At 46.9% G+C, this 13,718-nt stretch overlaps 1 protein-coding gene across 1 annotated transcript; it reads right to left on the bottom strand.

Annotated features, from left to right (window-relative positions):
* Positions 1-7,011: 7,011 nt before the first annotated feature.
* On the bottom strand, positions 7,012-12,587 carry OTOP2 (otopetrin 2). The gene is made up of 6 exons (XM_039502378.1): positions 12,182-12,587; positions 11,535-11,671; positions 10,732-10,790; positions 9,542-9,672; positions 8,128-9,023; positions 7,012-7,182 (listed from the first exon to the last, which is right to left on the bottom strand). Exons 1-6 carry the CDS (start codon positions 12,585-12,587, stop codon positions 7,012-7,014), a joined length of 1,800 nt encoding a protein of 599 aa, XP_039358312.1.
* Positions 12,588-13,718: the final 1,131 nt, after the last annotated feature.

Here is a 13,718-nt window from a genome sequence, read left to right on the forward strand (position 1 = left end):
CTGTACAATGCTTGTTCTCAGCCCGCTGTATGCTCCCAGCCCTACTGAAGGTGAGTTTCGTTAGGCCACTGGAATATTTTTGGCAAACGTGAACTGACCTCTGTTTTTGGTTGGAAGCCAGGGACAATACTGTGCTGTTCTTAGCTGAGTTTGTGTTCCCTGAAAGCCCATGTGTGATGGGGTGCAGATACAGGTGAAACGACACTGGGAGAGAGGTTGTTAAGAACAGAAATGTCTAGCGTTACAGCTCTGGGGTTGTCACTTTTACAGCATACTTTGAGTTCTGAGTCACAAAGTCCTGCGCAAGAGACTGATAAGGAAAGGAAGGAGCCATGGGGTGAGATGCAAAGTACTGTCCTGGGTCAGAAACGGGCTAAGGCGCAGAAAACAAGGACAGGAATGATTTATTTGTTAAAAAGTCAAGTGCGGAAGTGCTCCAAAGTTCTGTCCTAGGAATGGCGTTTTAAGATATTATTGCATGTTATAAACCACCATGCTTCATGGTATAAGCCAGCCAGTAACTGATGGGGAGGTGGGAGTAGAAAGAAATTTCCCCTATCAACAAGTAATTTCATCACTATCCACTACACTGTTTCCTGCACCTACCTCTGAAGCATCTGGTACTGGCCACTGCCAGAGCAGGATACAGGGCTAGACGGACCACTGTCTGTTCTGGCATGTCTTATGTATGGGCAATCAACATTTTAGATTGGTAATCAAACTCCTTTCTTAATGCCCATTTTGGAGCTTAGCAGGCCACTGGGCTACCCAGCGATGCCATTTGGTAGCCTATATGTTTAGCAGAAAAAAACAGATTTCCAGGTAGGATAATAACAAACCTAGAATCTTCTTTCCAGAGCACTTGGTGCAATATTGGATTTTAAAACTGCAGGTTTAAGTTTTCTGCAGCTGGGTGTGGGTATCTCCTGGGCAGGAAGACGGGAACTGGCTTTGCGGAAATCCTAGATTCTACCTTTAGAACCAGAGCTCCAAATCCCGCCCTCCCTGTAGCTTCGAGGAAGCCTGGATGGGGATTGGAACTGGGTGATCAGCCACTCGAATAGACCAGATCAACCCCCCTAAGAGCTGAACGCTCCCCAGGGAAGGAAAAGAAGTAAATAAAGTTCCCTTGAGGAATAACAGTTTAAGGTTTTGAATACCGTGAAACTTTTTTTTTTAAGTGTTTCATGAAACTCAACGCTTGAAAAGTGCTGGGAGTTTACAAACCCTGAAACCCAACTGGTTCACCTTTGCTTAACCCTGAGATTCTGGCCTTGTATATGTTGAAACACGCATCTCTTTAACTGTATTTCCCCTAGCTTTTAAATGGATTCAAGTTGAATCGATACAAACCAGGGTTAAACCAACTTAAGTGCATCTACATTGGGGGTTGCACCGGATTAACGAGTTCAATTTTTAAGTCCATTTCATTAAACAGGTGCAGTTTTCTAGCATAGAGACGGCTTTCTTTGCTCACGGGCTGAATCAAAGTCATTAATACCAGAAATAACCTCTCCCCCTCCATTATCTGCAGCATTCTGATTAACAGCTTTTTTTGTGCACTCAGCATTAATAAAGCTACGGGTGTCTCTGAGCGTATCTGCATAGTCAAACTGTAAGTCAGAGCCAAGATAGTAGTAGGTGAAGCTCTGGTGTTTGTCCAAGAGGGTTCTGTGGAATGCCTGTTGCCTAAGACACTCCACAGATCAGCTCCACACCCTTCCCCTCCACAGATAAATGCCCCAGGATGACGTCTCAGTGTGGAACTAATTGGCAGTTGAGATTCTGGTGTGATACGGTGATTGAGGCTCTCAGATGATGGCCGCCTCTCCCAGTCTGTGCCATTTCCCCCAGAGAACTCTCCGTGCACCCTTCCCTTCGCTGCAGTGGAAGGTGGGGGAGCCAACCAACGTGGTGGGCAAAAATAACTGGGCAGTGGCCCTGTGTTGGAGTTGCCCCGTTCCCTCCCAGCCAGTCCTCAACAAGAACCAAGCCTCACCTCTGGCTCCCACCTGTCCCCAGGCAAGCAGCCAACCTGATTTCCCCACCCCTCAGCAAAGACCCAACCTGGTCTCTCCCCCACCTCAAGCAGCTGAATCCTCCCACCTACAGCCCCTTGGTGAAGTCCCCTCCCAGATGCCACCCTCTCCCCAGCAAACATCCAACCCCTCAGCCCTTAACAAGCACCCTGCCTTGACCCCACTCTCCCAACCTTCAAACCTGACAACAACTCCCCCGTCCCTGCATGCATTGAGCAGCCGACCTCTTCCACGGCCAGTGGACTGGACACATCTCCCATGTGGCTGCTGAACTGTTGGGTCAACAGGTGATTATCTCCCCCTCCCACTGACTCTCCTTTGACTAAATCAAAAACTGACCTTGGGAGCAAGGAATGGTTCGGAAATCAGGGAAGAGGGACAGATTCTCTGTATCCGTGACACCATGACTCAGGTCGGGCCCTAATCACATCCTTTTCCTCTCCCTATTGTTCACCTGCCATAAAGCAATTTCTTATCTGTTTGTTAGATTGGTTCCCTCGCTGTGTACGTACATGGCGAAAGGTCCTGGCTTTTGTGCGTTTGATGGCTCAGGCCCAAGTGACTCGTGTCCTCTCCTGGCACCCGGATTTGAATTAGATCTGGGTGGGACTTTCAGGTTTGGGTAGAGCTGGGCTGAAGCCCTCAAACCCAGCTCTACGTCTGGATGGGGCCTTCCTCAGAATTCAGGGGTGTCTGGAACTGGAGCTGGTGAATGGGGAAGGGCCCAGCTGTGAAATCCAGATCCAAACTGAAACACGAGTGAACCTGGGCTCCTCAATCCAAATTCAGGCTAAATAGTGGCCTTCTTCTCAGAGGTGCTGAGCTCCCGCAAACCCCACTGACACCAATGGGAGTGCGTTGGTGCTCAATACCACTGAAAACCAGGCTCCTTTTATTTAGGTTCCTAACTCTGCATTTAGCAACCGAACTGTAAGGGCGAGGCTCCAGCTTTGTCCCTGTTCTCCTGCAGCTCTCGAGTTGCTTTGTTTGATGTTAAGTATCAGGGGGTAGCCGTGTTAGACTGTATCCACAACAACAACAAGGAGTCCGGTGACATCTTAACGACTAACAGTTTTATTTGGGCATAAGCTTTCGTGGATAAAAAACCCACTTCTTCAGATGCCTGGGGTGAAAATTACAGGTGCAGGCAGAAATATACTGACGCATGAAGAGAAGGGAGTTACCTCACAAGTGGAGAACCAGTGTTGACAGGGCCAATTCAATCAGGGTGGACGTAGTTCACTCCCAATAGTTGATGGGGAGGTGTCAATTCCAGGAGAGGGAAAGTTGCTTTTGTAGTGAGCCAGCCACAGCCCAAACTGATGGGGTTAAATTTGCAAATGAACATTAGTTCTGCAGTTTCTCTTTGGAGTCTGCTTCTGAAGTTTTTTTGTTCAAGGATGGCTACTTTTAAATCTGTTATAGAATGTCCTAGTCTATAACATTTGCAAATTTAACCCCATCAATTTGGGCTTAGGGTTAGGGTGTAATAATGCCTGCATCTGTAACTTTCACTCCATGCATCTGAAGAAGTGGGTTTTTTACCCACGAAAGCGTATGCCCAAATAAATGTTAGGCTTTAAGGTGCCACTGGACTCTTTGTTTGATGTGATAGTTGTTTGGTTTGTGTCCCATGCAGACGTTTGGTTATCTCCCATCTATGCTGCCAGGAGCTGCAGCCCCTAATAGAGAGCTGATTTCTTTTCCTTCCAAAATGGCTTTACTTTGAGATACCATGAAAGAAAGGCTGGTCCAGAGGTTAAGATGCTGGTCAGGAGACCTAGGTATAAGTCTGCCCTGCCACAGACTTCCTGCGTGATCTTAGCAAGTCACTTAGCCACCTGGTGCCTCAGTTTCCCCTCTTGTAAAATAGTGTTCATAGCTCTGCTCCAGCTCACAGGGATGGTGTGAGGATAAATACATTAAAGACTGTGAGGTGCTCTGTTACTAATGGGGAACGTATAAATATCTTAATGTTGCAAATATTTTGATTTGAAAAAATTGATGATTTGAGACCCAGGCCCCCAGAGGTTAGGGTCTGCCAGGGCCTAGGACTCTAGTTAAGATAGATGAGTGTAGATCTTTTGTTGGTTTTAAATCTTTTTTTCTCTTATGTTTTATGCTTTGTGTTCCTGTGGTTAAAATCAATTAAGTCTATTCACCATTGGTGACAACTCCTGAAGGGAAGAAATTCAAGTACCTGAACTCATTCGGACCTGTTGGGGAAGTACGGGTGATGCACAGGGTTCTGTAGCTCAAAGAGAGCGGAAAGCGGGGGTCCTGATGCCTGTGGGGTTGGACTTAGAGAGACCAGAGAGGGATCCGAGTTATAGCCAGCCCTGTAACCTTGACAGAGGGTAACATGTTCTGATGGCAAATAATAAGAAAAGTACAATTCACCAGCAGTAGTAAATTCTTCAGAGGGAGAACTTAAGATTCTGGCTAGTTTTTCTTTTGTCCAGCCAGTTCCCAGTTCATTCACTTGTTTCTCTTACATATTAATTTGTAACCTCTGAAGAGCTGGTCTTAAAAAAAGTTCTAATGGGCTTTGAGTGTAGTGGAGAACGGCATTACAAGAATCAATGGCTGGGACATCCCTCCCTGACCTGCTTGCTTAATGATCTAGGAAAGGATCTGCATTGTAAACTGAATGGCAAATGAATTTCATTTTCACTGTTAGCAGCTAGACTCTGTATTGAAAATTATTGGAAAAATGTGACACATCCACCCCATGGAATTGTGGTATAGTAAAATACGGACTGTTCTCATGATGGAAAAGCTTTCACATCAAGTACATACACAAGAAGAAAACTAAGAAGAGGAAGGGTATTTAGAAGAGGACTCCCCCACCAGCAAGTCAGAATCTTTAGCCAGGTTCTCTGAATATTAACCTGATCCCGAATAGGTAATATACGATGTAGCAGGCTGATATTTTAGTGTGACTTTGCCTTCATAAAAAGACTAAAAGAAAAGCAACCAATGGCTGGAAGTTAAAGCCAAACAAATTCAGATTAGAAATAAGGCACATTTTCTAACCCAGTGGCTTTCAAACATTTGTACTGGGGACCCCTTTCACACAGCAAGCCTCTGAGTGTGACCCCCCCCTTATACATTAAAAACATGTTTTTATATATTTAACACTATTATAAATGCTGGAGGCAAAGCGGGGCTTGGGGTGGAGGTTGACAGCTCGCGACCCCTCCATGTAATAACCTCACAACCCCCGAGGGGTCCCAACCCCCAATTTGAGAAGCCCCGTTCTAATGAGTGATTCCCCATTGGCACAAAGTACCAAGGGGAGTGGTGAATTATCTCTCTCCTGATGTCTTCAGATCAAGACTGCACACCTTTCTGGAAGATAAGCTTTTGTCAAACACAAGTTAATGGACTCCATAGAGAGGTAAATGGTGAAATTCTATGGCCTGCAATATACAGGAGGTCAGACTAGATGTGCTAACTGTCTCTCTTGGCCTTAAAATCTATGAATTTTTGAAATGTGAACTCCTTTTTTTGGGGCAAAATATTTCAACTATCACAAAATCTTTGTTCTTTCCTCTCACTCTGGTGTGACATGGGCCGAACCTCCACGTGACTCCAGCTGGCTGGTGAAAAAGAAACTCTGCTCGGTAAACTAGCATGATTTTCATTTATTCTTTTATTTGAGAAATATACAAACAGCCTCGGGAAATGATTGTTAATTTTCATCAGCTCTGCAATTTTCCTCTTCAGTACATTGAAATTTCTTTCCTCTGTAAACATAACTTTGTAAGAGAGAGACATTGAGCTGTGCCTTGTTGATTCACTTGCTGATACTTATATGCACCAGCCAAATGAAGCATGGCCTGTTTAGAGTTCATGAGGCTTGCTTCAGGTTAGGCAGATACAATATGGATCAGCTCCACTCTCTGATGCCCAGGTGTACAAATGAAATCACTGTGTGTTCATCTAAGGCCAGGAAAGCTGGCCTGTAGAATGACTTGGATCTCCATTGTATGGCACTGTGAACCATTAGCCATTCATTGTTACACTGAAAATCAATAAATAATTTTTTAATATAAAATAAGTTCATGTGTTTTTAAAAAAATCATTACACTATTTAAAAAAATCCTTTTAATTCTCGTAATAGAATTAACTATCGGCCCTGATTCAGGAAAGAACTTAAGCATGTGCTTAAGTCTATTCCTATTCAGGACAGCACTTAACCATGTGCTAAGCACCCGTTGACTTCAGTGGGAATTCAGCACATGTGTAGGTGCTGTCCTGAATAAGGATGCTTTCAGTCATTCTGGGCCTTGGCTGATCAGCAGCTATGCAGTCTCAATGAGGAGAAAGGGGATGTGACCAAGGACAGTATTGTGAAGCCGTCAGGACCGTGGTCGGGTAGTGGGAAGAAGAGAATTCTAACGTGATTCCAAAAGCCTTCAACATTCACCAGTTCAGTTTTCACGTCTGTTCACTTGATTCTTCTCCTTTGCAATGGAGCTCCCGGTGGTGGGATGCAGCTTTGCATCCTGTTTGCCTTACACACCTGAGTTATGTCATTGAAGCCAATGGGTCTCTTAAAGTGAACAGGATTCAGCCTGCACATAGATGGGCTCTGACAAGATACTGGGCGCCCCCTGGGAGAATGAAGTCAATGGGGTTGGGAGCAGTCAGCAGGATCAGGCCCTTAGTAGGAAGAGGTGTCAATTTGAATGAACCGCATGTGGTTTTCATTGCCCTACTTTGTAAACGTTCCACTTTTCTAAAAGCCTTAGAACTTAAAGCAATAATTGAAATCAAACACACGTACTCACACATGAGTAGAAAACAACATCTGGGACTATGAGTGGATTATTTCCACAGCGGTGCAGTAATGCCCTGTCATCGCTAGGGCGTGGGATGCATGCAACCCCCAAACCCTTGAGTACAGCCGCTCAGGCTTTCAGTCCCGGGGCGGGAAAGGTGGTTGATAGAGCAGATGTTCTTCCTTTTAAGACGTGATGTAGACCTCCAGCAGGCTGGCCACCGCGTGCATGCGGTAGAAGATCCCAAAGGGCAGGCAAATGTCCACGATGGCAGGCCACATCGAGGTGCCGTAGAAGTTGAGTTCCTTGTCATTGTCGAACTGTGGCCGGGCGCCGAACGCTGGCATGATCCAGAGCTGTTTGGAGGTGGGAAACAAACGTGACAGTCTCAGTGAGAGGGATGGGATGTGGTGAGTAGCTGCAGCTACTCACAAGGGCTTCAAAGGGCAGAAGAGCCGGAGAGAAGGGAAAGGATAAATCTTCTAAATTCAGGACCATATTAGCGACAGAAAAAGACCTATTGGGTTGGAGGCTCTTTATCTAAATCATCTGTGCCTGGTTTGTTCAGAAACCGTAGCTCCTATGAAATATGTGTATTTTCCTGTAAATCAAAAGTGCCTTCAAAACACGGGGGAGTCACACTACATTTAATTGGCTTCCCTTGGGGCTTGCAATGAAAAGCATGGCTGCTAATCAAGTGTAATTATTAATAAAAAGCAGGCTTCTAAGTGAAGCTATCTGGGGCCAGGTTCTTCTCTGACATATACCTGCCAGTAGAGATCCTGAGAGTACAATTTGACCCAGGATGTGAAATCCTGGCCCCACTGAGGTCAATGGAACTTCTGCCATTGACTTTAATGGAGCCAGGATTTCACCCATGCTACTTAACTATTGATCACCAGACATCATGTATTTTGCTGTCTAATGTATAAGAAAATGGCTTAGATCAGGCTCTAGATGCCTTTTCCCTGCATTAAAAATGTAGCATCAAAGGATTAAGCCTAATGAAAAAATATTGGGCCTGAGTCTCCTCTCCTTCGCACCAATTGTACAATGTTATGGGCTCAGCTCTCTGCTGGCGTAAATGGGCAAAACGCCACTGAAATAAAGGGAGTTGTGCCTTGTTACACCAGCAGAGAATGTTTTCCAATAACTCCACTGACTTCAGTGCAGCTACTTCTGATTTAAGTGAGAGATTTAAGGTAAGAAAAAGGAACATTTTCCTTAGACCACATCCTCTTGGACACGACCCCCTGCCCTCCACCCACCCTCCCAAAAATCCCTTTCTGGTTGTCACTTACAATTATGTTGCACAGGAGCAGGAACAAGGAGATCTCCTTTAGGAACTTCCTCCTCCATTTCACCTTCTTGGGGACCATTATGGACTGCACCACGTCTGAAGGCTGGATCGCTACCGCACCTTGACTGTGGGGCAAGGGGGATGGCAGGGCACTGCCGCTTTCGGGGACGCGGAGGGATACGGCATTGATGTTGACAAAGGTGAGTCCATATAGGTCCTTCTGGTGAGGATGAATTTTGTGGTCGTCTTCTGGGGGCTGCCGATGAAGGCCTTCGATGATGAAGATGTTCTGGAAGGTGTGCTGGGCGATCATCATCAGCGAGTAGGTCAAGTTGAGGGCACTTATGGCATCCCTTGGAGTGCTGGCCACCACAGCCACAATGGAGTAGTAGGAGATAGCATATTGCCCCAAGGCAGCCCCCAGCAATAAGGCCATGTCCAAAGTCCTGGTTGGATTCTTGTGGTGGTCCATGTCTCTCTTATCAAACCTGTAGACAATGGAACCTCCGATGCAGACAAGAGACATCAGGCTCAGACAAACTATGTTGAAGGTGTAATACATGATGAGTGCTTCGTTCTTCTTGTCTGGCTGGCTGCTGGTATTTACCTGCACCTCATAAACAATAAGAACAGCCAGGCCGCTCACCAGTATGAACAGCCCCAAAACGATGCCCACAAAGAAGGTCCTTCTGAAGAGCCTGAACTTCAGGTGGTGGATGTGGTGGGTGTGGTGCTCTATGAGGCGTCCAACGTTCTTCCACATCACATACAGCATGGCAGAGGCAAAGAGACTGTACTCAATGTTGAAGGGATACAACCAAAAATAGCCACTCTGGAAGATCTGGCAAATTTGGCTGTCACAGCTACAGCCTTCTGTTGAGCCACTTGCCGTTCCAGCTGGAACAGGAAAAACACATACGTGTTACATTGTTACTGCAGGAAACAAGCACTTGTTAACAGTCCTGAAGAGCCTCATTCTGGAGAATCACAGTCACTAAAATGCAGGATCAAAGATACAAGTAGATCTCGTGACCCTGAGACCCAGGGTTGCCTGGACACTGAGAATCCACCCACTGAAACCTCAGCTTCCCTTTGGTTTCTGCCTTTCGGAATTGCTTTCCCCTTTGTCAGACAATTGGTTTAGTGAACATTCTTCTCTTGTCTGGGCCTATCTAGAATCCCTTCCTCCTCCCTCTCCTGCCTTGTTCTTTCTTTTGTTCTCTCTCTTTTCTTTTCTTTTCCTCCTCTCCCCTCCTTCTCCTCTGTTCATTCTAGGTTCTCCCTCCATCCCCATGACTCCTGCTGGACACAAAGCAAGACACAAATGCTAAGGTCCAGATTGGAATACCCCTACTCACGCAAGATAGCACCTTACTTGCTCCAGAATTAGCTGGCTTTACTAGTGGGCAAATTACCTTTCATGATCCATCTGTGTGTTCCTGCTGTTAGGTTCTGGAGTTTTGTGTGTGCTTTATGCACGGACTCGTCTGTTACGGCTGACATCCACACAGCTAGGTTAGTGGTCAATGTCAGCATCAAGCCACACCTGTATGAGAGAAGAGAGAGATAGAATCAAGGCAAAGTCTGCTTCTCTGGCACCTTTCCTCTCTAGGCCTCAATGCACTCTTCAAACATTAGTGAATTAAGTCTCGCCTCTGTGAGGCAGGCAAATATCAGTATCCCCATTTTATATATGGAGAAACTGAGGCACAGGGAGGGGAAGTCACTTTCCCCCAGTCACACAGGGAGCCTGTGGCAGGGTCAGGAAGAGAACCCAGGTGTCCTGATTCCCTGTCTGCTGCCCTAGCTTCTTTCTGTCATTCCCTTCACTCTTCATACCATTACCCTGCCTGAAAAGCACCAACTAAGTTTCATCTCTCACTGTTTCTGGCTCAGCCTCTCACAGGGCATGGATGGAAGTATGTAGAGTAATTGGTCAGGGTTGGCCTGTCCAGAAGGGTGGAGCCAGTCTTGCGAAAGTGAATATGATCATCCAAGGTCTGGTTTCTCATTCCATCAGCCTTTTGATCTTCCTCACGCTCCTTTGTCTTCCTTCCCAATAGCGGGAAAGTGACCAGGAATTTTTTTTTAAAATGCAAGTATTATGTGCTAGTGTAAGGCTGTGCCCCTGGATGGGGATCAGTCTTCCCGCTTCTGGATCTTAAAGTGTGAGCTGCTAGTACCGGAGCGCCCATTGTAGCTGGCTCATTAACATCTCTCTGTGGCTCATCCACCACTGGAGGGGGACAGAGTGCCATGCCATGTGGGCCGGGATAACACTGGAGAGGCGCTCAAACCAAAACCCTGGCTCAGCCTCTCAATTATGCAGCTGGCCCCCATTTCTACTGTTTTCTAAACCTAATCTGTGAATGGACCCTCCCCTGTTAGCACGTCAGGGTGGCTGGGAACCAAGTGGCAGCTCTCCGTTTTTCACTATGGGGCCATCTCTTGTGTGTGCCTGGTAAGATAATCCTGTAACAGACCCACTGAAAGGAAAGAATGTAGGAATGTTCCCTCAGTAGCTGCAGCTAATTGCAGGGAAGGCTCGGCAGAGGAATGGGGACCAGTGCAGAAGGGAACACGACCAGCTGGGAGAAATACTCGCCTGGTAACGTCCAGGTGCACATGAATGCAGTCTTTGGCAGAAATCCACAGAAAGTATGTCTGGAAGAAATATAAGTGTTGATTAAGACTGAACCTCAAAGCGGCAGTGTCAGACTAGAAACAGACCCGGCCACTTCCACGATCTGCAGGATAAAAGTCAGGCGCTGCCCTATTCTCTGCTGCACCAGGCCCGTTATCCCACCCATGCTGCTCCTCTGCCATCCATTCCTGCCCCATTTACTTTGCCTTGTGCTGTAGCCCTCCCATGCTCTCCACTCTGCCTCCACAGCTCCTTCTTCTGCCCACCATTGCTGCACAACATGCTGCTCCTGCTTATCCCTTGCTCCCAACCAGCCCCCTCTGCTCCACAGTACTGACATCCATCAGGGGTTCCCGACCTGGGGGTTGAGACCCCACAGGCAATCATGAACAGATATCAGGGGTTACGGCCATCCTGCCCTCTCCATGTTGCTAAATGGGAGAGAAGTCCTGGCTAGAACCCGGTTAGGGGTTCATGTGAGCAGTCCTACTATGCAAATAATAACAGGTCATAGTATGGAAAAGAGTTATGAACCCTGACCTACAGCAAGTCACCACAGATCAAATATGGTACGGCGGCTGGGGAAGTGTTTTCCCTAGGGGAGAGGAGTTTGAGTTTGCTCTGCTAGGTTAGAACGGATCACGGAGTGAGCTAAGCTTACTGGGCAGAGAGTGGTCCAAGAGGGATCAGCATCCTGGGAAGGTCAAGCATCATCCCTGAGCTCACCCACCTGTCCCCTGGGCACTGAAAGAGCCCACACTCACCTGGATGATCACAAACACAGCCTGCACGAGAGGGTAGATGATTTTGATGGCGGACAGGCAGTTGTAGAAGCTGGAGTAATACCCAGTTTTAAACACATCCATCACAAGGGTGAAAATGGCAAACAAAACCAGGCCTCCTGTTGAGGAAGCAAAGGCAATTAGAGACAACGTGCGCATGTTGGGGGTAGACAGGTAGACGTAGGTGAGCCCACGCTTGTCTAGATGGACAGCGGAGAGAGAGAAATGGCATCGCCATGTAGAGGCAGATGGCATTTCGGGCTTCCCCTTTTATAGTGATCCCAGTTTTCTTTTTATCCTAAAGCCTACAAATCCTTTGCACCAACAGCCCTTGGAATGGTGACTTATGAGGCTGAAAAATAACCAAGTACTTTGGAGAACCCTCCCACGTAAGGACCGGATCCAGCACGACACAGGTTAATGAGACTGATCATTGGAGTCCAACCCTCAGACCCAGAGCACTAAGGAGAGGAAACTTCTGAAGTTCTCTGTGAGTGATGTTTTGAGAAGGGGCCTCTAGGAGGCCATCTGGGCAATGCTTTCCTCACAGAATGCTTACCTTGTATGGGATCCCATCTTCACCTCCCACTCCCCTCCACCCCAAGGCATCACCCCTGGTGGCTTCCTACCTCTCAGCCAGACAGGTCCTGCATGGGAGTCCTTGTAGAGGATGGCGTCCCGGCGCTTGGCGGTGACGATGAGGTAGAAGAGGATCCAGGCAATGCAGATCAGCATTATGACGGTCAGCATGAAAAACACGTCGTAGTCGTGCACAGCTACCTCGTTGAAGGCCGCACTGCTCACCAGGGTGCAGGCCAGTAGCACCAAATTGATGGCCAGCAGGACCGAGAACATGCGGCCTCCTTTCTTCCAGATCTCCTTGGGGTTGTGTGTCAAGGGGGGTGAGTGCGGATGGTGGCCCAAGGGGCCTGTTGGGCTGGAGGCCGTGCTGTCCTTGTCTTCTCTCTGACCGGAGCCCATGATGGAGTCTTCGCGACGGATCTCACTGTCTGTCCGCACAGGCTCCTCTGTCATGGTTCCACTAATGCCGAAGCCAAGTGTTACTGCTGTCAGGAACAGAACCCCAGAAATAAAAGGATCACTCCATCTGAATCAAGAATCATAGAATCGTAGGACTGGAAGGGACCTTGAGAGGTCATCTAGTGCAGTTCCCTGCACTCATGGCAGGACTAAGTATTATCTAGACCATCTCTGACAGGGGTTTGTCTAACTTGCTCTTAAAAATCTCCAATGACGGAGACTCCATCACCTCCCTAGGTAATTTATTCCAATGCTTAACCATCCTGACAGTTAGGAAGTTTTTCCTAATGCCCAACCTAAACCTCTCTTGTTGCAGTTTAAGCCCATTGCTTCTTATCCTATCCTCAGAGGTTAAGAAGAACAATTTACCTCCCTTCTCCTTGTAACAACCTTTTATATACTTGAAAGCTGTTATCACGTCCCCTCTTGGTCTTCTCTTCTCCAGACTAAACAACCCCAATTTTTTCAGTCTTCCCTCATAGATCATGTTTTCTAGCCCTTTAATCATTTTTGTTGCTCTTCTCTGGACTTTCTTCAATTTGTCCACATCTTTCCTGAAATGTGGCACCCAGAACTGGACACAATACTCCAGTTGAGGCCTAATCAGCACAGAGTAGAGCAGAAGAATTACGTCTTGTGTCTTTCTTACAACACTCCTGCTAGTTGTACATCCCAGAATGATGTTTGCTTTTTTTGCAACAGCCTTATACGGTTGACTCTCATTTTGCTTGTGGTCCACTATGACCCCCAGATCCTTTTCGGTAGTACTGCTTCCTAAGCAGTCTTTCCCCATTTTTTATGTGCGCAACTGATTGTTCCTATGTGGAGTACTTTGCATTTGTCCTTATTGAATTCTCTAGTTTGTCCAGATCATTTTGAATTTTAATCCTATCCTCCAAAGCATTTGCAAACCCTCCCAGCGTGGTATCATCTGTAAACTTTATAAGTGTACTCTCTATGCCATTATCTAAATCATTGATGAAGACTGTGAACAGATCATGACCCAGAACTGATCCTTGTGGGACCCCACTTGTTATGCCCTTCCAGCTTGACTGTGAACCACTGACAAACATGCTCTGGGAATGGTTTTCCAACCAGTTTTGCACCCACCTTATAGTAGCTCCA

Source organism: Mauremys reevesii, linkage group 15 (genome assembly GCF_016161935.1).
Source record: "Mauremys reevesii isolate NIE-2019 linkage group 15, ASM1616193v1, whole genome shotgun sequence".
Taxonomy (NCBI): domain Eukaryota; kingdom Metazoa; phylum Chordata; order Testudines; family Geoemydidae; genus Mauremys; species Mauremys reevesii.